The sequence below is a fragment of the Phocoena sinus genome, chromosome 2 (genome assembly GCF_008692025.1).
Source record: "Phocoena sinus isolate mPhoSin1 chromosome 2, mPhoSin1.pri, whole genome shotgun sequence".
Taxonomy (NCBI): domain Eukaryota; kingdom Metazoa; phylum Chordata; class Mammalia; order Artiodactyla; family Phocoenidae; genus Phocoena; species Phocoena sinus.
This window is the reverse complement of record NC_045764.1, coordinates 83,885,092-83,911,240: the sequence shown is the minus strand read 5'-3', so window position 1 is coordinate 83,911,240 and position 26,149 is coordinate 83,885,092. Positions and strand designations below refer to the sequence as shown.

Genomic DNA, 26,149 nt, shown 5'->3' with positions numbered 1-26,149 from the left:
GTCTCAGTCTCATATTTGTAAAATGGGGCTAGTGCTAACTACCTTGCTGGGTTATTTTCAGGATTAGTGACAATATATACAAATGCCTAACTCAGGCCTTGGCCCTTAGGAGGTGCTCAATAAATGACAGAAGTTATTTTCAGTAGAACATTAAATAGAAGGTGGATAAAACCTCTGTAAGGTATTAGACTATGTATTCAAGCACTGAACCCTTTCAACCCCAAGAATCTATGATTCTTTGCATCTTTCTTTGTAACTTTCCCAAGATCACACAGCTACTGATTGGCAGGGCCTTATGTCCCTGAGATCAGTTCACTCTGGTAGCTGCCTCAGGTAAGAGGGTTACCAAGCAATCCCTTACCCAGTGGGAAGTAGATAACCATCATCTGCATTAGGCCCTGAGGGATAGGGCCCTGTTCCTTTAAATTCTGAGTGCGCTCTGGAAAAGTTCAAAGAGGAGAAAACCTGGGAAGGTTGTTCAAGTGGTGGGCTGTGAACAGACAGGTTACAGCTTGAGGAAACCATGGATCTCTGGGGCAGGGGAGGGGGGAAAAGGGAGAAGGAAAGGAGAGATGGAGGGGAATTGTATTTAAAAAGTGAATTAAAGACAAAATTTGAAGACAAGCTTAGCCTGACTCGCCATTTTTTAGGGTCCAGTTATTACTGGCCAAGTTTATAAAGCATAAATAAGAGATGTTACTTTGAAAACCAGTTTCTTCATTTGTAGGAAAAGCAATAGATTCATTCCACAAAGGCAAGAAAAACCTGTGTTAGTTTAGCACTTTGGGCTAAGTTTTCCCAAAGCCTCTTATCCTGATTCCAGGCTTACCAACCTTTACATTTCCAAAGGAAATGACTTGCTGGAGTGGGGCTTCTCAGTTTTACTCAAGGCTACCTTCCTGACCTCTGTTGAATATTTCTGCCTTGGATTTATGCCCTGGAAACAAGGTGACTCCTTGTGACAAGAGACCTGAGGAAACAAACACCTAGAAACAGTCTCCCTTTGTCTTAGGCATTATACATTCTAGTCAGACTGACCGTTTGAACTTGTTTATTCTGTATTGGTGCTCAAATGTTATGTCTTGGTCTATACGACTTTCATATTGGATGAAAAATAAATGGTATGAATTTAGCTTGCTATAGCTTTGACCCAGGCCAAAGGAAAGAAATACCATCAGCTTCCTTTTGCAAGTAGCAACTTATTTTAGCATTTTCCCTCCTCAGACTAAAGCCCTTGGTAAAAACCAACATTACAGCCCAAGCCTACACAAAAACCTCAGATTTTAGTCATATGTCTCACAAGGATATTACATCATTTCTTAGTTTACCAAACAAACATTTCCTGAAACACAGAGATCCACTGCAAGCTTTTGCCTAAAGGATTTTGGGGTGATCTGTAACTAGATCTCCTTACTTGGCTATCCCATCACAGGTTTTTTCTTTCAGCTTGGTCAGTGGGTCTGTCCTTTTCACAGGTAGAGGACAAAGCAGTTAGCTGTCTTATTTTTTGGATCCCAAGAAGCCCCTTGTTGACATTGTTAGGGTCCTGCAGGAAACCATGGCATACTCAAAATGAGTAATTTGAGGAGAGTATAGTAAAAGGACTATTTACAAAGGTAAACAGAGTTTGGGGGAAAACAACAAAGGACTGTACAGTATCGCAGGGTTAGAAGCTGTGAGAGAGAAAAAAAGAGTAGTTAGTTACAGCAGTGGTTGTCAAACTGTGTACGAATTACTTGCAGGGCTTGTTAAACATAGGTTGCTGGGCTTCCCCCTGGAGTTTCTGCCTCAGTAGGTTTGGCATAGGACTGGAGTATTTGTAGTTTTCACAAATTCACAGGTGATGGCAATGTTGCTGGTCTGGGGAGAAAACTGTGTGGAGAAGGCAGTTTGATTCTAGCTGTGCCCTCCATAGAGAGTTGCAGCCAACCGGAGGAGAACCAGCAGGGAGGAGACCAGGGGAGTCTAATCCAAGCAGCTGAATAGCCCCCTCTCCAGTCTCTTCTGTTGCTCCTCATTGATGAAACTCAGCCAGCAGCCAAAAGACAAGGGAACCCATTGATGCAATTCAGAAAGTTCAGCCTCTAGGATACAGATGAGAATGGAGAGTGGATGTGGAAGATCAAATGGAAAATACCAGCACTTCCACCCCAAAATATCTTCAAGTACCTTGTCCTCACTATTTTTTTCATGCTGCCTTGTATTTCTAACATGCTTTCCAGTGTACATGAACATTCACATACACGACATAATGTATTTCTCAAAGTAACCCTACAGGGTAGGTGGGAATGATATTTATGCTCATTACAAATGTGGAAACTGAGGCTCAGAATAGTAAAGGCTGCACATTTGATAAGAGCTGGGACTTCAACACAAGTTTTCTGGGTCCCAATTCATGACTCTTGCCACCACTTCACACCTCAGACATGAGGGGATCGCAGTGACGTCAGTCTCCCCTCTTCTGGCTCCTGAGAAGCTGTCTCTGCCTCCTCACTGTCCCATGTGCAAGTCCCTCATGCTGTATCCTCTTCTGGAAGAGGTGGCTCCCTTCCCGGCTGAGGAGCTCAGCTCTTGCTCAAGGGCATATGGTGAATTTAGTCTCCTGCTAAAGTCATTTCTTTGGGTTATTCGCTGGTTTTTAAACTCTTCAGTGGCAGGGCTCCTTAAAGTCTTAATATGGGGGCTTTGAAGAGGCCAATAAACTGCAGCTCTTACGCCCTCTGCGTTCACAACCTTATGAAAAACAGGCATGGAGATAGAAGCGTTATCTTTGATAGGGTAAGGTCACAGTGCAAGAGCCCCACAGGTCAGGGCTTAAAACCAGACTTCCTGACACTTGCCCCCTAGACCTCCTGGGGAGGCAGGGATGGATACATGTGTGCGGGGACTCAGGGCTGGAAGCACCTGGCTGGCGGGCAGGCTAGTCCCAGGAGAAGATGAAGAAGGGGCCGAGTGTGCTCAGTTCCTTCCCTAGTGGCCCAGTCAGCTGAGTCCCTCCTGCCCTGGGGAGAACTGAGAGGGAACTATCAGGAAGGCAAATGTCTTTCACAATTTTGAAGAAGTGGAGATTCAATTTTATGGACCTGGGAGAGGGAGAGAATGACCTCCCTCCACAATAATGCCCTTTGAGGAATATCTTGCTCTTAGCGGTAGTAACAATTGATGTAATTAATTCTCTCATATGATCTAGGTACTGTATTTTTAAAGATTTGACTCTCATTAGTTTATTAGTATAGCCTCAGGCCTCTTTAGGTGATTAATACCACTTCAGGTGATAGTATATTATCACCTCTTTGGAATGCTACTTTTGTTTCCTTCACCTTGATTCATTTCTGATCTCTTGATCATTTTTTACAGTGCTTTGGATTAGAGCCTCCTTGAAGATTGAAAAAGTTCCCATGGTTTCCTTCTGAGAAGATCCTGCTTATTGAATCTACAGTCTATCTCTTTTTCTTGTCCAGGATCTGGTAGACTATTGGGAAAAGTCCTTACAAGGGTTTCCTGGGAACTGGATTTTTAAAACAAGTTATCTGTGGGAAAATACTCTCCAAGTACGAAGGGGCTCTGTTTTTGCCTCTACTTATTTCTCAAGCTCCTTGGGGAAAAGAAAGTACTACAGGTCAAATCTTTTTACAAGTAAGCTCCATTGGACTGTCCAAATACGTGGTATGGATTAGAATTTTGTTTCATTGACTGTGGCTTGAATTAGGTTACGCATAAGCTGTGCTGTGGAGGACTCTTGGTTAAATAAAGATTTTCATTGCAAATTTATTTGTTTTAGAGGAATTTACCTGGTAAACACAGATCTCTTCCAGCTAATGTTTTCACCAGGCTGATTCAGACTGGGGAACAGGAGTGGGAAAACACTGTGGACACAGTCTGCTGGCTAGCAGTCAAGGCAGAGGAAAGAAAACATAGGCAAAGGTCTCTGTGAAATATGAATCTGAGTCACAGAGGGAGAGGAAGAAAATAGTATGTGTCATTCTGAAAAAGCTCCTCTAAGGGCAGTTTCTTTTGGCTATAACAGTTGCCTCTCTCCTGGAGACAGTCACAGGGCCTCAGCTGGCTCTTCCTGCCCCATTTTTAGATTTAAAAGGAAGCCACCTTCAGGCAAATTCCCCCTTCCTCCCAAGAAAGAAAATAAAAGGAAATTGAGAGTACTGGTCTCTGAAGAACCTGGGTGGGGTTTTGAATGAACCTAAGAGAGTGCCCTCCCTCAGCTGAGAATGTCTGCAGTCACAACTGGGACTTGCTCTTCTGGTGCCCCCTTGGGCATGAGGGTGTTCTCTAAAGTTGCCTAAATCCCGACTATTGCAGTCACCAGAACTCTACCCATCATGTCTCCTTTTCTAGGCCTTGCCTCTCAGTGTGGAGCGTTTCCTGACTAACTTTTGGCCGTTCCCAAGGCTGCTCTCTTGAACTTTTTCTCTGGCCACTCCCTATAGGCCCTCCTCAATATATTCATTTTTCTAACAAATTCTTTCTTTCCATTTGACATGCATCTCTGGTCACTAAGTCCCAGAAAGATCCTGCAGCAAACAGTGAATCAATAATAAAGGAGCATTTCTAAAATTCATTTAAATATTTTACACTTTTATTTACACTTTTATTTTATTGGGATATAACCTATATACCATAAAATTTACCCATTATTCACTTACAATAGTGTACAGTCAATGATTTTTAGTAAATTTATAGTGCTGTGCAACTACTGTTACAACCTAGATTTAGAACATTTCCAAAACCCCATAAAGTTCCCTCATGAGTATTTGCAGTCAATTTCACCTCCAGTTTCAGGCAACTGCTGATCTGATTTCTGTCTCTACAGATTTGCCTTTTCTGATCATATCCTATAAATGGAATCATACAATATATAGTGTTTTGTAACTGGCTTCTTTTACTGAGCACAATGTATTAGAGACTTATCCATACAGCATGTACTTCATTTCTTTTTTCTTTTTAAAATATTATTTATTTATTTTAAAATATTTGTTTATTTATTTATGTATTTATGGCTGCACCAGGTCTTAGTTGCGGCACAAGGGATCTTCGTTGCAGCATGTGGACTTCTTAGTTGCGGTATGTGGGCTTCTTTAGTTGCAGCATGCGAACTCTTGTTTCGGCATGTATGCGGGATCTAATTCTCTGACCAGGGATTGAACCTGGGTCCCCAGCATTGGGAGCGTGGAGTCTTACCCACTGGACCACCAGGGAAGTCCCTTCATTTCTTTTCATGGATGAAAAATAGTCCATTGTATAGATATATTACATTTTGTTTATCTATCATCAGTTTATGGACATTTGGGTTGCTTCCTGCTTTTGGCTATTATGAATAAAGCCTCTATGAACATTTATGTACAAGTCTTTGTGTGAAGATATATTTTCATTTCTCTTGGGTAGATACCTAGTAGTAGAATTTCTGGGAAATTTGTTTAGGTTATTAAAAAAAAACTATCAATCTGTTTTACAATGTGGCTCTTCCATTTTACTTTCCTACCAACAAATACATGAAGATTTTCCCACATCTTGTCTACCACTTAGTATTGTCTGTCCTTTTGATTATAGCTCTAGTGGGTATGTAATGCTACCATATTGTGGTTTTAATTTGCATTTATCGAATGACTAATAGTGTTGAGCATCTTTTTTTTTTTTTTTTTTTGCGGTACATGGGCCTCTCACTGCTGTGGCCTCTCCCGTTGCGGAGCACAGGGTCCGGACGCGCAGGCTCAGCGTCCATGGCTCACGAGCCCAGCCGCTCCGCGGCATGTGAGATCTTCCCGGACCAGGGCACAAACCCGTGTCCCCTGCATCGGCAGGCGGACTCTCAACCACTGTGCCACCAGGGACGCCCTTGAGCATCTTTTTTTAAGTGCCTTTTACCCATTCATATATCCTCTTTGGTGAAATGTGCATTCTAATATTTCCCCTATTTTTAAATTGGATTGTTAGTCTTCTTATAACTAAGTTATGAGTTCTTTGTATATTTTAGATAAAAGTCCTTTATCAGATATACAATTTGTAATATTTTCTCTCAGCCTGTATCTTGTCTTTTCAACTTATTAATATTATCTTTTGAAGCACACAAGTTTTCATTTTGATAAGGTCCAATTTATCAATTTTTCTTTTGTGGATTGTGCTTTTGATGTCATATTTAGGAACTCTGGGACTTCCCTGGTGGCGCAGTGGTTAAGAATCCGCCTGCCAATGCAGGGGACATGGGTTTGAGCCCTGGTCCGGGAAGATCCCACATGCCACAGAGCAACTAAGCCCGTGCGCCACAACTACTGAGCCTGTGCTCTGGAGCCCGTGAGCCACAATTACTGAGCCTGCACCCCTAGAGCCTGCCCTCTGCAACAAGAGAAGCCATTGCAATGAGAAGCCCGTGCACCACAACAAAGAGTAGCCCCCACTTGCCACAACTAGAGAAAGGCCGTGCGCAGCAACGAAGACCCAACACAGCCAAAAATAAACAAACAAACAAACAAACAGACAAAAACTCTGCCTAGCCTAAGTTCATGAAGATTTTATCTTATGTTTTCTTCTAGAACTTTTATAGTTTTACTTTTACATTTAGGTGTAAGATCCATTTTGAATTAATTATTTTGTGTATAGTGTGAGATAAAGGTCTAAGTTAACATTTTTTTTGCATATGGATATCAAATTGTCCCTGCATCATTTGCTGAAAAGATTGTCCTTTCTCTATTGAACTGTTTTGGCTACTTCATTGAAAATCAATTGATGGGGACTTCCTTGGTGCCGCAGTGGTTAAGAAGCCGCCTGTCAATGCAGGGGACACAGCTTCGATCCCTGGTCTGGGAAGATGCCACATGCCGTGCAGCAACTAAGCCTGTGTGCCACAACTACTGAGCCTGCACTCTAGAGCCTGCGAGCCACAACTACTGAACCAGTGTGCTGGAACTACTGAAGCCCGTGCATCTAGAGCCCGTGCTCCGCAACAAGAGAAGCCACTGCAATGAGAAGCCCGTGCACCACAATGAAAAGTAGCCACCGCTTGCTGCAACTAGTGAAAGCCTGAACAGCAACAAAGACCAATGCAGCCAAAAATAAAGAAAGAAAGAAAGAAAGAAAAAAAGAAAATCAATTGACCACAAATGTAAGAATTTATTCCTGACTCTCAATACTGTTCCATTAATATATATGTCTATCTTTATGCCAATACCATACTGTCTTGATTACTGTAGGTTTACAGTAAGTTTTGAAAATGGATATTGTAAGTCATCCAGCTTTGTTCTTCTTTTTCAAAATTGTTTTGGATATTCTATATAAAATTTAGGATCAGCTTGTCTGCTTGTGCCAGAAAGGCTGCTAAGGTTTTGCATACAGTCTATAGATCAATTTGGGCAGAACTGCAATCGTAACAATATTGATTCTTTCCAGTCCATGAACATGGAGTATCTATTCATTCACTTATATCTCCTACCTATCAACAGAAAGAAAAACTGACAAAATTGAAAAGAGAAATACAGTGCTACAATAATAGATGGAGACTTCAATATCCACTTTCAACAGTGCACAAAAAAACCAGACAGAAGATTTATAATGAAATATAGGCCTTGAACAACCCTATATACCAATTAGAACTAACAGACATATATAGAACACTGTACCCAACAACAGCAGAATACACATTCTTCTCAAGTGCAGATGGACTAGTCTCTAGGATAGAGTATATGTTAGGCTACAACACAAATCTTAATACATTTCAAAAGGCTGAAATCATAAATACATGCAAGGTATCTTTTCTAACCACAATGGAATGAAAGTATAAATCAAAAACAGAAGGAAAACTGAAAATGTATGGAAATTAAACAACATACTCTTAACCAATAGGTCAAAGAAGAAAATACAAGGAAATTAAAAAATACCTTGAGATGAACGGAAACAAAAACACAACATACAAAACTTATGGGATGCAGAAAAATAGTGCTAAAAGGGAAACTGTAAACATATACATTAAAAAAGAAAAAGAATTTCAAATCAATAATGTAACTGTACACATTAAGTGACTAAAAAAGAAGAAATATCTAAACCCAAAGCTAACGGAAGGAAACAATAAAGATTTGCGCAGAGATAAATGCAATGGAGAACAGATAAACAACAGAAAAATCAATGAAACCAAATTTAGTCTTTCAAATGATCAACAAAACTGACAAATAACTAAAATCAGAAATGAAAGAGGGGACATTACGACTGATACCACAGAAATGAAAAGGCTTATAAGAGAATACTATGAACTGTTGTGAGCCGACAATTTGGATAACCCAGAAGAAATGAATAAATTCCTAGCAACACACAACCTACAAAGACTGAATCATGAAGAAACAGAAAATCTGAACACTCATAATTAGTAAGGAGACTGAATCAGTAATCAAAAACCTCCCAACAAAGAAAAGCCCAGGACCAGATGGTTTCATTGGTAAATCTACTAAACACTTAAAGAAGAATGAATACCAATCCTCTTCAAATTCCTCCCTGATACCTAAGTCAGAGAAAGACACTACAAGAAAAAAAAAGTATATATCAATATCCCTTATGAATACTGATGTAAACACCTTCAACAAAATACTAGCAAACAAAGTTCAACAGCACATTAAAAAGACTATACACCATGACCAAGTGGGATTTCTTTTTGGAATGTAAGAATGATTCAACATACAAAAATCAGTCAACGTACTATACCACATTAACAGAATGAGGAAGTAGCTCATTCAGATTCAATATAATTATGCATATGGCTGGATTCGTGTCTTCCATTTTGCTATTTGTTCTCTATGTACCACGTGTTTTTTTTCTGTTCCTCTTCTATTGTCTTTTGTTATGTTTAATATTTTTTGTATCCCATTTTAGTTCCTGTGTTAAGTTTTTACTATATTTTTGGTGTTATATCAATGTACCATGAATATCTTTCCATGACGATAGATACAGATTCTGTTCTGGAATTGAGAATAATAAAAACATGCTCTTTATCCCTGAGGGTTCAGTTCTAATAGGGGAGAGACATAAAAATAGATCATTTCAATTCAATTTTAGTAGAGGTTGTATAAGGTACAAACATGGGGCAGGGAAGGCTTCATAGAGGAAGTGATGCCTGAGTTCTGTTTTAAAGGATAAATAGCAATTTTCTAGTTAAGTAAAGAGTAGAAGGATATTCCAAACAGTCAGCATGTGCAAAAACATGAGGAGTTAAAAGTGCGGCATGTTCATGGAACTATCGACAGCTCAATATCCCTAAAACAACAACAAAAAACGCTAACCTAAGCCTTGCAGGAAAAGAGGCCAGAGAGGTGGGCAATGGGAAAGTTATCGAGGTCTAGATCCCCCAATAAGGAGTTTGCAATTTATCCATCAGACTATTTTGAACTGAGAATAATATGATCAGATTCTGAAATAGAACGCTCTCTCTGAAGGATTAGCTGAAAAGAGAAGAAATTGGTGGTGGTGGGTGACTAATTAGAAGATTTTTATAATAATCCAGGACAAAGATGAGATAGTAAAGCAAGATGGCAGGGGAAGTGGAGCAATGGGGATATTTTAAGCATGTTATCTGGGGTAAATGGAGGCAATTTAGCTTGAGTGGGAAATCAGAATTATTGGTGAGAGCTGACAAGGGCTTTGCAAGGAAAACAGTGCCAAATGTTAAATGCAAAGGGCAAGGGGATGAAGAAAGCTAAATGGAGTTTAGAAGTTGAGGGGGTTGGGAATGGGATGGATGACTTAGAGCCTAGGTGAGAGTCTGGCCAAGGATAGAGGGTGAGAACTGGGGCCGTGGGTATGTATGTGTCCTGTAATTCCTCTGTCAGGTGGTTCCCGTGCACATTCCTGGGAAAGCATGGAAACCTTTGAGTAAGAGAGTGTGAACAACTGTTGTCTGTCTTCAACAGTCCCATCAACTGAGGGCAGGAATTTTTGGAAAAATGTTAGATGAAGGAATGATTCCCTAGAGATAAACTCTGAAAATAAGTGGGTTGAATTCTCTGTGGGCACAGGGGTGGAATCTAAGGCTTTCAAAGTGAAAGCTAATGTTTATGTATAAAATATTTCTGAAGAAATAGATCATAGCAGTTGTTTCTACTGAAGGGAAGTGGATGGCTGGGGAATGGGAAGGGAGGAAGACTTTTCTGTGTATAACTTTTTGTACATTTTGAATTTTGAATAAACTGCATTTAACATCTATTCAAAATAAAAGTTTTAAAACAGGAAGCTGAGGAAATGTATTGGAGAAAAATATTTATCACCCCTTCACACATCTGTATGTATTTTCAGGTGAGACATCCCTGCTTAGACAGCCCTGTTTGTTCCTGTAGGGGAATAAACTAGTTTGCCCCCTACTGTCCTAGGACCACTGCACCTTCTTAAAATGTACTGAGTCACTTCTCTGCCCTATTTTCAGCTCAGTGAGAGCCACCTTCCTCCCTGACTGGAAGAAGAGACAGAGGAAATCCAGTTCTTGAGGGTTTAATTTAATAGGTTCAATCCCTGTGACAGTATGTCATTCTGAGTGAAATTACCTGGGACAGAGGTAGAGACAGGAAAAGGAGAAAGAAGAGCCCATATTTACAGGAAAAATATACAGCTAAATTTACAAGCTTAAAAAAGAACATCCATATCCCCTACATTTTGGGGTAGGACTTGGAGCCAGTCTCAGAACAGGAAGCCACAGACAACCTCTTTACTGTCAATACCATGAAAGTACAGGTGAAATATTACAGGCTCAGAATCTAGATTCAGGGCTGTAATTTCAGTTCTACCCCTAAGGTTGTGCGACCTAGGTCAAGTGGCTTCCAAAATCTAAGTATCAGTATCCTTTTCTACAAAATTAGCTGATTGGATGTATAGATGAACTCCAAATATTCTTTCAGTTTCCACATCTTATAATTCTAAATCTTAGCTGGGCCTGCCATATAGTTCTGTAGCTTCTCCTAATAGCCATTTCACTACTGGGCTTTTAACATTTGTTTCTTAGCTCTACTTTCAACTTTTAGTTTTGGGAGGTGAAAGCTAGAGGAGGAATAGTAGGAATTGGTGGGTATTCAATCTTTGTGCCTGGGCCACAGGGGAGGAAGCTCTGGTTGTCGTTTCAGCAATTATTCCTTCATAACCTGGTCAATTGGAGACAATTTTGTCTTTTTCTCCCCCCCAATTTCTTTTTCTGAGAACTCTTTTGTCTTCTTCCCTTGCAAACATCACCCTACCCCTAAACTCCTGCTGTTCACTGGCCTACACTCATATACTGATTGTTGTGACTGAATTATAAATATAATGATTATTTCAACAAATAATTGAGCACCTACTATGTACTAGATAAGCAGTTTTCAAACATTTTGGTTTCAGGACCCTTCTATATGCTTAAAAATTATTGAGGGCCCCCCCCACAAAGCTTTTGTTTACATGGGTTATATCTATAGATATTTACTGAATTAACAAAGTAAAATTGAGAAAAATCTAAGCTATTGATTTTAAAATAGCAACAGTAAACCTATTACATGTTAACAACATAAAAAAATAAAAAACAACTATATATTCAAAATGAAAAAAGTGAGAGAAGTAGCAATGGTTTACAAATCTGCAAATCGCTTTAATGTTAGGCTTAATATAAGACAGCTGGAATCTCGCATGCTTGGTTCTGCATTTAATCTATCACTGTGGGGTTTGCAATAGTTTCCTGGGGCTGCTGTAACAAATTACCTTGGTGGCTCAAAACAACAGAAATGTAATCCCTTATAGTTTTGGAGGCCAGAAGTTCAACATCGGTCTCACTGGTTAGAAATCAAGGTGTGCTCAGGGAAGCACTCCCTCTGGAAGCTCGAGAGGAAAATTCATTCCTGCCTCTTCCAGCTTCTGGTGGCTGCTGGCATTATTTGTGACTACTTGTTCCAATCTCTGCCTCTGTCTTTACATCAATTTCTCCTCTTTTGTGTGTGGCGGCTAATCTCCCTCTCTCTCTTTTTTTTCTTTTTCTATAAATTTATTTATTTATTTATTTTTGGGCTGCGTTGGGTCTTGGTTGCTGCACGCAGGCTTTCTCTAGTTGCGGTGAGTGGGGGCTACTCTTTGTTGTGGTGCAGGGGCTTCTCGTTGTGCTGGCTTCTCTTGTTGCGGAGCACGGACTCTAGGTGCGCAGGCTTCAGTAGTTGTGGCATGTGGGCTCCGTAGTTGTGGCTTGCAGGCTCTAGAGCTCAGGCTCAGCAGCTGTGGTGCATGGGCTTAGTTGCTCTGCGGCATGTGGGATCTTCCCGGGCCAGGGCTTAAACCTGTGTCCCTTACATTGGCAGGCAGACTCTCAACCACTGTGCCACCAGGGAAGCCCTGCCTCTCTCTTATAACAACATTTATGATGGCACTTAGGGCCCACTGGGATAATCCAGGATAACTTCTTTGTTGCAAGATCCTTAATTTAATCACATCTGTGCAAGTTTTACTATATAAGATAACATTCACAAAGTCCAAAGATTAGGATATGACCATATCCTTGGGAGACAGTATCAGCCTACCACAGGTTGGTATGTTGTTTGAAGTTTATGAAGAAAACCTGGTCTCACACAGATATGTAGTTCAGGAAAAAACAGTATTTTAATAGCCTTTTCAAATAATTGTGGATGTTCTTCTTTGATACCATACCAAAACTCAACAAGCAGTAGTTTCTTAAAGGTTTGTTCCAATTTTAAATTATATCAGTGAACTTTTTGTATAGGGTTACATTAAAATCATTGGTCTATATTCATTTTAAATAGATCTTCACTCCATGTATAATTTTATAACATCATGCATTGATCATTTGGAAAATATTGTTTCATTGAGCTATACAGATCTTCTGAATACTGACACTTTTAATTATACACTATCAAAAAATAACATTCATTAATATCACCACTGATCTTGTCAGAACAGTTCTTACATATTAGAGATTACCAGACTCCTGGTAGCAGATACACATTTTTCAAAATTCCAATTTACTCTTGAAAGTTTGAATTTTATTAGTGGTAATGAATACTGTCAGTTATTTCTCTTGAGGCGACAGACTCACTGCTCATTTTCAAGAAAGTCATTGTTTGTTAATCATTATTTCAATTAAAATTGTATTCCATGAAGAAAAGTGGCTGGTTCAGCTTTCAAGTCAAACTGCACCAGTGCTTTTCCTTGAGAAACCTTGATTACATGTCAGAACTGCTTTATGTGTACTCCCCATTTTGTCACACACAGTATTTAAAAGAAATGTACTCAAGGGTTGATATTTAATAAAATTAAAAATTCTTACTGCTTCATTAAAGATATTCTTTTGTGAAACTGGCTTTTTTTAAAAATGTGAGTGTCAGTGGTGAAGAGTACAGTTGGGAGCCTCTGCCTTGATTTGTGCCAAGGTGCCAGCAGTTTTGCCCAGTATTGCTTTTATACAATTAGTGCAAATATCAGCACAGTTGTTCCAGAATAAACTATAAGATTAAAAAAAATTGTACAATGTTTTATTTCAGCATCATTTTAGTTTATTGCCAGGCATTTATATAGATCTTCAAGTATTAGCTGGTGCTGCCACCTGACAGATATAAGCAAAGCAACAAGACTAGCTACATCTATAATTATATAATTTTTGTCCATCTTAAAGACAGTATAATTCTGCAGATAGGATATTCACCCAGTCTTTATGTTTGCAACAGAATTTCTAATTTGGTGAGTTACTGCATCTTTGGAAAACAGCACTGCCATGATTTCTTTGACTGATTTTTCATCTAGCAGACATTCACCCAGTAATGTACAGGCTTTATTAGTCTTTCAGCTATCGTATGCCCTTCTCCAGCCAGTGCAATACAATAATTTAACCTGTAAAATGCTTCAGCTGGTTTTTCATTTGTACTTTGAAAAGTGGTAACAAAATAAGCTTTGGCTTTTAAAGAGGTTATCATTTTAATTTTTTATTGTTTTCTAATTTTTTATTTTTTTTAGGTTATCATATTTTAAATATTCAATTTTCTTTAAACTCTGAATGATTGGTCTCAAAATGATGCCTCAACTACCTGGCACCATAATAGTGCTTGAAAATATTCTGTTGAATAAGACAAAATAAGGTAAATCATTAACATCTCTAACATCAAGGAAAAGAAATAAGCTTTTGTCACATCCTTTCTTATTTACAGTTTCACCCAGATTATTCCCTTTACCTGAGTCAGAATCCTCTGATATTGATGTCAATATCATATTTTTCAGCATCTTTAGATGTGGGAGATTGCGAAAGCAGGTCTTCTAATCTCCCTCTTGTGAATCAATGAAAGAATCTAAAATAAAAAAAATTATAGACAAAATTTTATTTTAGAATAAAAGATTAAATTCTAAAAAGTAAGTTTTAGAAAAAATTTAAATATTTAGAAAAGTTTTCAATAAATTAAAAATATTCTTGCAAAACAAGTAAACAAAATGAACTTTTTTCTTGTGTTTCTACACAGGCACAAGGAGAATTTAGGGATTTCAAAATACCATTTATTAGATGATTAAATGAGGAGAGATAAGTATAAATGAATGTTGACAAAATTCTTTCTTAGGGAGAAATGGAAACTTTTATTCGAGCCAACTGAGGATTACAACCTGGGAGACAGTCTCTCAGAGAGCTCTGAGAACTGTTCTGAAGAGGTAGAGGGGGAGGCCAGTAGTATATGTGACTTTGGCGTAGGGGTATGTGCAATCAAGCATTCATTCACCTTGGTAGAAGGTTACTGCTATTTCCGAGGAACAGATATATTAGTTAATGGTTTCAGTACTTTTCTAAGTATAAGAAGATGCTGGGTTCATAAAATTTTCTCCTAAAAATATCTAACTATCTGAGGGCCATTTCTGTCAGTTTTCCAGAGCACAAAGTGCCTCATGCTGAATTCTTTTCAGGGTATATTGTAGGTCAGCAACTACAGTGGCTGATGACTTGATTTTTGTATAACTGGATGATCTTTATTTTACAATCCCTTCCCTTTTGGTCTTACTTTTGACTAAGGTTTGGGAGTCATTTCATGACCAATTTGTCCCATGGTGCTAGGAATGCTCATTCCCAGGTCAGACAAGGATTTCATTGATATGCCCCTCACTGTGCTATTACTGGACTAGGCCCTGTTAACAGTAATCAAAAGCCTCTGTACTGCCTGTCTTACTAGTCTGTTACGGTCCAGGAAACGGTTCCATCTTGTTGCTTCTTCCCATATTTGGAGTTACACTATTAAGATCATTGATCTTATAGGACTATATATTTGACCAATAGTTTCAAATCACCTAATCATCATTAATTTTATCTGAGGCTCAGCCACACATTTGGTGATGCAAAAAAACAATAATCTTATAAAATACGTGGAATACAAGTAACGTTCTAAGTAAATATTTAAGCTAAGAACTTCCACTAGGTGTGGGCCAGTATCTCCCCCGGTTATCTGACCAGCCTGTTGTGCACCACCCGCTATCTTTAAGGGAAATGATATACTGGCATTGTACATAAAGTCCACCAAAGTTGTCTGCACATACAAGGTGAGTGGTGGAGCATTGTGACCCCTTACAGGATTGAGAAAGGAATGTTATCTTCTAAGAGTTACATGGCTGGAGCCAAAAGAAGGAAAACTGATCTTTACGGCTGAGCAGATACTTCTGCCATTGGGGAAGTCTGGTTAATGCATGATGCACAGGCACAATGAACACTAGAGGGGAGAGAGGAGGCCCAAATGGGCAGAGAAAAATTTTATGTCGAAATTTCTCATCTTGCCTTAAAATATGAATTTTTATTTCATCATAAAGATAGCTTGTAAGAACACACTAGAAGTACTGAGGACAAACTGAGTTAAACTCTGAAAACTTATACCCTAAACCTTAGACGAATCTATAAAATACAAGAGTAGTACTCAAGCACACACTTCATCAGTCAGTTGAGAGGTTCTAAGTCCTCTATCTTGAAAACTTCTCTATATGCTCTGGAGAGGATAAGAGTGAAAACAACAAATAACATTTAAGTAATATTATGAATATAATTTTGACTTCCTGGATCCTTTGTTAGGGTCTCCTTCAGAACTCACCAGACCACATTCTCAAAAGCACTGCACTAGATTCTGTTCTAGATGGAAGCTGAGGTGATAGTAATGAATAAGACAGGGAGATACATATTTATGTAGTCGCAACTGCCATCAGTTCTAGAATGGAAAAGAACAGAGCGTTGTGAGAGGATAGGACTGCGACCTGCTGGGCAGGAGCAGGGGGGTCTGGGGGGCGCGGGGGTGGCCAACCGACCACTTCCCCTTCCTGGCTGCCTCTCCAAACCCCAGGAGAAGGGGGGTCGGAGGGGAAGAGACAGTGGCCAAGAGTCCCCCGTACGCGGTGGGCGCTGAACCCAGTAGGATGAATCCACAGGACTGCCGCGCCGTCATTCAACACCACCAGGGTCCCCGGCACCGCCAGGGCCAGGGCCGCGCGTGGCGCCGGGGCCCAGCATCGATTCCGCCCCTCCGAGTGCGGCCGAGGGAGGTGGGCGGATTGCCGGTGGTCCCCCAGTGAGAGGCCGCCGAGAGAGGGCCAGGAATGGCGACCTCCCCGTGCGGTCTCGGGCAGCGCGGAGGCGGCCAAAGGGAAAGGGAGACTTTTGCGGCCGAAGTATAAAAGGGACAGACGGCAGCGGCTACCTCAGGAGGACCCAGAGAAGCTCGGGACGCAGAGGTTGCCGTCGAAACCGGGAGCGTCCGGCCCTTCTGCTCCTCCACAGGAGGATCACGTCCACAAAGGCTTGGCGCGCTGTCTTTCGCTTGCGGACTCTCGCGCCCTCAAGCGGCGTCTCTCTAGAACGACACTGTGCTTGTCCGCGCAGAACGCGAATAAAGATTTCTTTTTCAGACAAACAGGAAGTGCCTACGGTGGCCGGGGAGGTGGCGGGGCAGGGCCTGGGCATGAGGCCGGGCGGCGAGCGGAGTGCGGGTGGCGGCGGCGGCGATGAGCGACATTGTGGAGAAGACGCTGACGGCGCTGCCGGGACTCTTCTTGCAGAACCAGTCGGCTAGCGGGCCCGCGGCCGCCAAGGCGTCCTTCTCCTCCCGACTGGGCGGCCTGGTCCGCGGCATCACCGCTCTCACCTCCAAGCACGTAGGTGTTTTCCGGGCCGGGAGGTCAGGGGCGCCCCGGGGAGGCCCCCTCGCTGGGAGGCTCCGTTCCGGCGGCGAGCCTCCGGGGCTGGCCATGAGGCGTGTGTGTCTGTCGGTCCTGGCGTCTGTCCGGAAGCGTCACTTTGCTGCCTGGACTGACAGCTGCGAGGCCGGGTTTCCACGGTTGGCCCTGACACTGACTCATTATTATCTGGGGCAGATATCTTTAATCTTTGAGCCTCCGTGTGTTTCTTGAACGTTGACATAACGGAGTACCAATACATATTTCATAGGTTGTTTCGAGAGTTAGATGAGACATCGAGCGTGTGAAACTACCAGGTGCCATGGAAATGTCAGCATTATTCTTCTAAAAAGTTTCTTTCGCACTCGGGTTCTTTCTGGCTCCCGGTTCTTTCAACTGCTAGATGTCATACACTAGAACAGACCCTGCCATTTGAACCTGTTGTTCAGTATATTTGGGGAGCTTGAGGTTCTTAGGTTAGACCCACGGGTTGGGCAAAGAAAAAGCATAATTCTCCCCAAATGCACTATTTGCTGAGTAAGTCTCTGCCTCAGATGGGCTTTGAAAACGAGCAGTTATAATGTAAGTTTTTAAGTTCCCACAGACTTTTCAAAGCTTCAAGGATTTTGTATCTTAAAAAAAGATCATGTGGTAGGTCAAAATCTGTTCAAAAGATATTTGTGGAAGAGACTATGTGTTAGACCCTAAAGAAACAGTGTAAAACACATTTCCTTTTCCCAAGGATTGGTCCTTCATCTTGGGCTTAAGACAGCTGTAAGCAGTATACAATGAAATATGTGTCAGGAGAGAAGAAAAGACAAAGAGAGAAGGTTTTTCTTCAAAGTGCTCTGAGGGTTTAAAAACGGTCTTTTTTAAACTGAAATGATGTACTGGGGAGGATCTGCTTCACATTCAAAAATCACAAAAAAATAATTATTTGTAGACTTGATATTGCTTGTCTTAAAATTTTGTCCTTTGCTAGTTTTTATGAGGTGGCTGAATGAAATAAAATACTTTTGGTTTTTTTTTTTTTTTTTTTTGCGGTACGCGGGCCTCTCACTGCTGTGGCCTCTCCCGTTGCGGAGCACAGGCTCCGGACGCGCAGGCTCAGCGGCCATGGCTCACGGGCCCAGCCGCTCCGCGGCACGTGGGATCTTCCCGGACCGGGGCACGAGCCCGTGTACCCTATATCGGCAGGTGGACTCTCAACCACTGCGCCACCATGGAAGCCCAATAGTTTTGGTTTTAAACTGCAGTTTGAAACTGTACATAAGGTATCTAAATGTAGCTGTACTTCACTAGCATTGTTAATTCTTGGTTAGTAACCTAATGGGCACCTGCTAATTCAATGTGTAATTTAAAGATAGCATGATATTCGTCAAAATTGGGGTCAATTTTCAAGTGCTTAAGGAGGTGAAATACAATGCAGACAGTAGAAGTAACCATATTAGTGTATTTATTCTGTGTGTGTGAGAGAGAGATGGGAAGTGAGGGGAAGGATGCAAAGAATAAGGAAAAAAGGATAGGGAAGAAGAATATAGTTTAAGGGGAAAAGAACAGTTTCTGTTTCTGCCTTCTTACCCTGTTTCTGTATTCCATGAAGAAGGAGAAGGTGTGAGAACCTTATTCTGGGCCACTACATAAAGAATTGCTTTTCTACTTTCTCTCCACTGTTAATTTTTTTAAAAAAAGGTTTTCTGCTAACCTGTCCTTAAGGGGACAGTAACTGAGTGAAGAAAAGAGGAATGGTGAGTTAGCATGAAAATATTTACTCTTTCCAGGAATGATTCTGAGAGTTGTAGAAATGCCTGTAGGTAAATCTTAAGTGCATAATTTTTGTAACTCTCCTTTAAAATAATGTATCTTTTTTACTGAAAATATTATAAGTTATATTTTTCCCTTTAAAAATACTGTTACAGTTTAAAAAGATGGTTATTCATGCATTCAAATATTTTCATTTTTTCAGGAGGAAGAGAAATTAATCCAGCAGGAGCTGAGTAATCTGAAAGCAACTGTTTCTGCTCCTACTACAACTCTGGTAAGTTTGCATAGTCAGTGCCAGCACATTTTGAATTTGAAATCTGGTCCACTGCGGACTCAGTAGTGGCATTAATTGATCAGTTGCTAAAATCTAATTTATCACAGTCAAGATCAGTTATGGATGGTAACAAGTCAAACATTAATTTTAGCCTTTTATTGCTGACTGGCTGCACCAGAGCAAGACTTGCTTGACTGTTGTCAGTTCAGTGCCAACATGATGATAGTTACATAAATGTGGGACTCCTTGGGACCCCAAGGCTGATCCTATTGTTTTAATGTTGTGCACTGGGAGAAGGTTAGGACACATCATTTAAAATAATATTTTCAGGGGACTTCACAGGTGGCTCAGTGGTTGGAAGTCTGCCTGCTAATGCAGGGGACATGGGTTCCATCCCTGGTCCGGGAGGATCCCACATGCCATGGAGCAGCTAAGCCCGTGCACCACAACTACTGAGCCCGTGCGCCACAGCTACTGAGGCCCGCGTGCCTTAGAGCCTGCACACCGCAACTACTGAGCCCACCTGCTCTAGGGCCCACGTGCTGCAACTACTGAGCCTGCGTGCTGCAGCTACTGAAGCTTACGCTCCTAGAGCCTGTGCTCTGCAACAAGAGAAGCCACTGCAATGAGAAGCCTGCGCACCGCATCAAAGAGTAGCCCCCGCTCGCTGCAACTAGAGAAAGCCCGCGCACAGCAATGAAGACCCAACGCAGCCAAAAAAAAAAAAAAAAGTAAAAAATAAAATAGTATTTTCAGACCTGAATTGATATATTGTAAATCTCTCATTTTACTGTTATACCTTGGAATATAGGTTGGCTGACAAGGTAGAAAAGTGATTTTCTTGCTGTAAAACTGAGTATATTGCACAATAGCTAAATCAGGATCTAGTTTTTAAAAAACTTGGTTCCATATAATTTGATTTTCAAACAGCATTCATTCAGCAACTATTTAAGCTGTGACCACCATATGCAGACCACTGTAGGACTGTGGGACTGTCCCTACATAGTTAGATTAAGGCCTACTTTTTTTTTCTTTTAATTTTTATGTGGTTTCAGATAATGAGAGTTTTCCAAGCAACGTTTATTCAGCAAATATTTTGTGAGTGCCTTCTTTGTGTAAGTTACTATGGAATACACTTCTAATAAAAATATTGTGGTGATCATTTTGCATGAATACATGATTATGTATGTGAATAACACTTGTAAAGTCTGAGAGAATGTTTATATTTCCTTTTATGGTCATAATAATATGTGGACAAATGAAACTCAAAACATAGTTAATGTGATCTATGCATGTATGTGTATGTATAGATATGTATATGTTTTTATGTGTATGTATAAAATCACTGTGTTATGATACTTGATAGAAATGTTACAGAAAAATGGCTTCTCTCTTTTCATTTAGTTTGATTTCCATTTTCTATAATTGGCATCAGTAAATACAGTTTTCATGTTACCAGGCATAAACCTGGTGTTTACAGAATTAAGATAAGTAGGTAGAAGTTAGGGAGCCAGAGTTTGAAGGAAGATTTTATAATATTTATGGCCATCCAGCTCTGGGCATACTTTACAGAATAGTCTGTCCCTGAGGTGGTCATGTAGAAGTTGGATTATAATTTGTTAAAGAAATCTTTTTAGAGTGAATTCCTGCATTGGGAAAAGCATTTTCTTCTCCAAAAATAAGAGAATAATAATGTAAATGCAATAGAATTTTACTTAAACAAAGTCCGTAATGACTTTTGAAAAGCTATGAGATAAAATGTTACAAAATCAGGGTTGATACTTAATGGCTTAAATGAACACTTTCACTCATTGATGTAGAAGCCTTTGAAGAGGCTTCCAGTATACTTTAAGCTTGTTTTCTCAGTGTTTAGTAGTTTTAATTAATGTGCTGATGGATTAACTTTTATTAAACACAAGGGACCTAAAAAAAAAAAACAAAAAACACAAGGGACCTAAATTAAATCATTAAACATTATTCCCTTAAGATTTTCCTATGGTTTATTTTTAAACTCTTTCATATTTACATGTACATGTGTGTATGTGTATATATATATATATATATATATATATATAAAATCTACTCTCTGTATATAATATATATGAAATATTAAATGTTATTCTTTAAAACATTTTATTTTACTGTTTCTTCAGCATTTTGTGATTCAGTAATCCTGTAATATATCAACCCTAATTAATTTTTAGATATTAAAATAGTCTGAGCTTTTCTTATTTTGAAACACGTTTATATTTTAAATTGTTGATTAGAATTTGCTATAAATATTGATGCATATATTCTCATACTAAGAAAACAGATTTATAGAATCTCTTAAAACAAGTTATTAGCTCGTGTTGTAAATATTGAAAGATCCAGTTAAGTTAAATATTGGAATGATTATACCATTAATGAAATCATAATAGTTGTGAGAATTGTTGAAAAAGTAATGCTTATACAACAAACTATCGCCTATTATAATATAGCACAGTAATTCTGAAGAAACTCCAGGTGCAATTTAGTCTTTAAATGTGAACAATATTTTCTTTTTTTTTTTTCTTTTTTTTATTTTATTTATTTATTTATTTTTTTTAACATCTTTATTGGGGTATAATTGCTTTACAATGGTGTGTTAGTTTCTGATTTATAACAAAGTGAATCAGCTATACATATACATGTGCTCCCATGTGTCTTCCCTCTTGCGTCTCCCTCCCTCCCACTCTCCCCCTCCCACCCCTCCAGGCTGTCCCAAAGCCCCGAGCTTATATCCCTGTGCCTTGCGGCTGCTTCCCCCTAGCTATCTACCTTACTATGTTTGTTAGTGTGTATATGTCCATGACTCCCTCTCGCTCTGTCAAAACTCACCCTTCCCCCTCCCCATATCCTCAAGTCCGTTCTCCAGTAGGTCTGCGCCTCTATTCCTGTCTTATCCCTAGGTTCTTCATGACATTTTTTCCCCTTAAATTCCATATATATGTGTTAGCATACGGTATTTGTCTTTGTCTTTCTGACTTACTTCACTCTGTATGACAGACTCTAGGTCTATCCATCTCATTACAAATATCTCAATTTCATTTCTTTTTAAGGCTGAGTAATATTCCATTGTGTATATGTGCCACATCTTCTTTATCCATTCGTCCAATGATGGGCGCTTAGGTTCTTTCCATCTCCGGGCTATTGTAAATAGAGCTGCAATGAACATTTTGGTACATGACTCTTTTTGAATTTTGGTTTTCTCAGGGTATATGCCCAGTAGTGGGATTGCTGGGTCATATGGTAATTCTATTTGTAGTTTTTTAAGGAACCTCCATACTGTTCTCCATAGTGGCTGAACCAATTCACATTCCCACCAGCAGTGCAAGAGTGTCCCCTTTTCTCCACACCCTCTCCAGCATTTATTGTTTCTAGATTTTTTGATGATGGCCATTCTGACTGGTGTGAGATGATATCTCATTGTAGTTTTGATTTGCATTTCTCTAATGATTAATGATGTTGAGCATTCTTTCATGTGTTTGTTGGCATTCTGTATATCTTCTTTGGAGAAATGTCTGTTTAGGTCTTCTGCCCATTTTTGGATGGGGTTGTTTGTTTTTTTGTTATTGAGCTGCATGAGCTGCTTGTAAATTTTGGAGATTAATCCTTTGTCAGTTGCTTCATTTGCAAATGTTTTCTCCCATTCTGAGGGTTGTCTTTTGGTCTTGATTATGGTTTCCTTTGCTGTGCAAAAGCTTTGAAGTTTCATTAGGTCCCATTTGTTTATTTTTGTTTTTATTTCCATTACTCTAGGAGGTGGGTCAGAAAGGATCTTGCTGTGATTTATGTCATAGAGTGTTCTGCCTATGTTTTCCGCTAAGAGTTTTATAGTGTCTGGCCTTACATTTAGGTCTTTAATCCATTTTGAGCTTATTTTTGTGTATGGTGTTAGGGAGTGATCTAATCTCATACTTTTACATGTACCTGTCCAGTTTTCCCAGCACCATTTATTGAAGAGAACAATATTTTCATTACAGAAATTATTACCAACTTGTGGGAACTGTATGGATGCTTTCATTTGACAAAGTATGTTAAAATGATGTGCTACATTCTAGAAGCCACGTTAGAGTACCACGAGTGAAATTTTGTCTGAGGACCATGTGTGTCACATTATAACCAAATTTTATGCGAGGGACACCTAATTAGAAATAGCTACGTTTGATTTATTTTGTATTGTTGCCAGTAACAAAATATTGAGATAATTTTACTAAAATGTGTACTGTTGGTAGTTAAATTTGGGAGAAACTCTTTATAAAGTCTGACTTTGGGTGATTAATTTATATATGTTATTTCTTCAGTGCCAGGATTAAAGGACTCTCCTATTAAATGATTACAACATACTAAAAAAAAAGTCAAAGCATTCTATTTATTTATACTGTTGCTGGATATTTTGTTTTTCAGAAAATGATGAAGGAATGTATGGTGAGACTTATATATTGTGAAATGCTTGGATATGATGCTTCCTTTGGTTACATACATGCAATCAAGTTGGCACAACAAGGAAACCTTTTAGAAAAAAGAGTAGGTATGTATGTGTTTAAGACTTTTGCACTTAATGTTGTCCTTAAAGTTCTGGCTGTTATGTAAAGTGAATGGTGGCAGGTGTGTATTATGTTTTTAGAACACTGGCTTGTGATTTCCAAAGCTTTAAAAGATAACACTTCAAAAACTCACAGCCTAAAATGGAATCAATTTTCCCGATTCATAGCATTTTGGAGTTATAGAAAAGATGAAAAATTGCCTGTTCTTGTGATGGTGATTAGATGACTTTGTCAAAGCTCATTGAACTATATACTTAAAAGGGTGAATTTTCTTATATGTAAATTATACCTCAGTAAAGCTGATTTTAAAAAGTCTGTATAACCTCATCAGTTTAATGATAAGGGATGATTTTTTTTAATAGATAAAAACTGAAATTGACTTGAATAATTTTCGGTATCCTGCTCCTAGTTTCACAATTGTTAACTATGAGGATTTGAAGTATCTTTTAAAAAATTTTGTTTCTATAATCAACCTTTAAGTCTATTAGGAAAACAAGGACTTAAATCTTGTATTCATATATGTACAGCTTTATATCAGAAACTTAAGAAGGAAGCACTTTGAATAATACAGGAGTAGAACACGTTCTTTATTCAAAGAAGTTGATAGTGTCATGTTGTCAGGGACCAACATTCTTCTCAAGTTATATTGACCTGTGCTGTCAGATGATGGGTACGGCGTGGGAGATGTCTTGGTAAAGACTCTGAGACTATATGAACACAGTGTTCCACTTGTTGAATCTCACTCCACTGAAAATACTCTTTTGTCTTCTAGATTTGTTACATTCTTCCCTCCAAGTAGAGTGTCCTCTGGCATCCTGTCTCTCCCTTTCTGTATTCCAAATCAAGTTTTAACTCTTCTGTGATCTCTCAGGTGGCTCCTACCATCTGTTGTCTTATGGTGTTTGTCTTTTCATGTCTTTTCCAAACTAATTCTGAGATCCCTAACAACAGGAAATTTAGAAAACAATAGATAATCTATACTTTGTACATCTGTTGCTGTATTTTGCTTTTTAGACTTTCATGTAATTTTTCCATTTTCAATTAAATTTTATTTTTATTTTTATTATTTTATTGGTTTTTTTGGCCACGCCACGCGGCTTGTGGGATCTTAGTTCCCCGACCAGGGGTTGAACCCAGGCCGTGGCAGTGAAAGCACTGAGTCCTAACCACTGGATCGCCAGGGAATTCCCTAAATTTTATTTTTAAAATATGTAAAAATTACATATGTAATTTGTAATTTATACATGGTCCAAAAGTTAAGACCTGATAAAAAGGTATAGTCAGAGAAATTTCATTTTTATCTCTAACCCCTCTACCAGCTTTGCCCCTTACCCCATGGGTAACTATTTTCATTAGTTTCTGATTAATCTTTCCATTGTTTCGTTTTGAAAAAACAAGCAAATTCATGAGTACACGCTCAAATACTGTCTCTTACACAGAAGATAGCATGCTACAGAGATTACTCCGCACCTTGTTTTGACATCTTTATACTTTTATACAATTGCATAGTTTTCAGTGGGCGGACGGACGTACTGTAGTATTTTCATCTAGGTCCCTATTGGTGGATATATGGGTAGTTTTTATTTTTTGCTCTAATAAATAATGTTGCAGTGAAGGACCTTGTATGTGGGTTATTTCATAGTTACAGTGACTAAGGAAACCTCACAGTCATTTTTACTGAGATTCATGATCTTCCTTAGGAAAGTATTTTATTGACACCTAGAAAGACGTGTATGTGGGTATCAGATATTCTTTATGTGTGCTAATGAGTGGAAGTTTTTTTTAAGATAGCATTTAAATTTTTTATGCCTTTACTCCAGTACCATTGCCTCATCTACTCTCCTGAGATTTCTGAGGCTAGCTTTGGTGCTTTCTCTGATGGATAATGCATTCTTATTTTTCACATGAATACTGCTGAGTAAATAAATCTCAGTACCCACTAAGTCAGGAATTATGTTAGGTGCTTTATCTTGTGAGATGTTATTTCGTTTGACAGAGGAGAAAACTGAAGCTTAGAAAGGTCAAGTCAATTTTCCAAGGTCATAGAGCTACTAAATGGTGAAGCCAGAATATAAACCCAAGTTTCTGTGAGTCAAAGCCTGTATTCCTATCCTGTACCTCACTCTTAGTCATATCAAATGTATTCTATAATCATAGTTGTTATTCTTTGTTTTCCTGAAACCTTTAAAATTTTTTGAATCACAGAATATCTTTTTCCCTGTTTCCTGATTATCAAAACAGTTTCCTTGTTTTCCCTGATTGTCAAAACAGGATATTCTTTTTAACAGATAGAATTAAGATTTCATAAGGTTTTGAGGTGGTCTTTGGATTAGTTTGTTGATCTTCTTGTATCTTGATATTGGTGACTTGAGAGGGGGTGATATCTTAGCTGAACAGATGTAATCTGATAAGA

General features: G+C 39.2%; 1 protein-coding gene and 1 long non-coding RNA gene across 3 annotated transcripts in view; one reads left to right on the top strand and one right to left on the bottom strand.

Annotated features, from left to right (window-relative positions):
* Positions 1-16,744, bottom strand: part of LOC116749795 — an 81,120-nt gene extending 64,376 nt beyond the window's left edge. The window contains exons 1-2 of the long non-coding RNA XR_004348696.1: positions 16,656-16,744; positions 14,175-14,288 (exon numbers count right to left, since the gene is read on the bottom strand). This is a non-coding gene — a long non-coding RNA (uncharacterized LOC116749795). The remainder of the gene's footprint in view (positions 1-14,174; positions 14,289-16,655) is intronic.
* Positions 16,745-16,896: 152 nt separating this feature from the next.
* The window catches only part of AP4E1 (adaptor related protein complex 4 subunit epsilon 1), a 72,436-nt gene continuing 63,183 nt past the window's right edge, over positions 16,897-26,149 (top strand). The window contains exons 1-3 of one of the 2 annotated variants that reach the window (XM_032623334.1): positions 16,897-17,109; positions 19,097-19,168; positions 23,597-23,720. In XM_032623334.1, coding sequence (XP_032479225.1) covers positions 16,960-17,109; positions 19,097-19,168; positions 23,597-23,720 — 346 coding nt within the window. In that variant the 5' untranslated portion in view covers positions 16,897-16,959. Of the gene's footprint in view, positions 17,110-19,096; positions 19,169-23,596; positions 23,721-26,149 lie in introns of those variants that run through there. The other variant, XM_032623336.1, reaches the window with a different exon arrangement.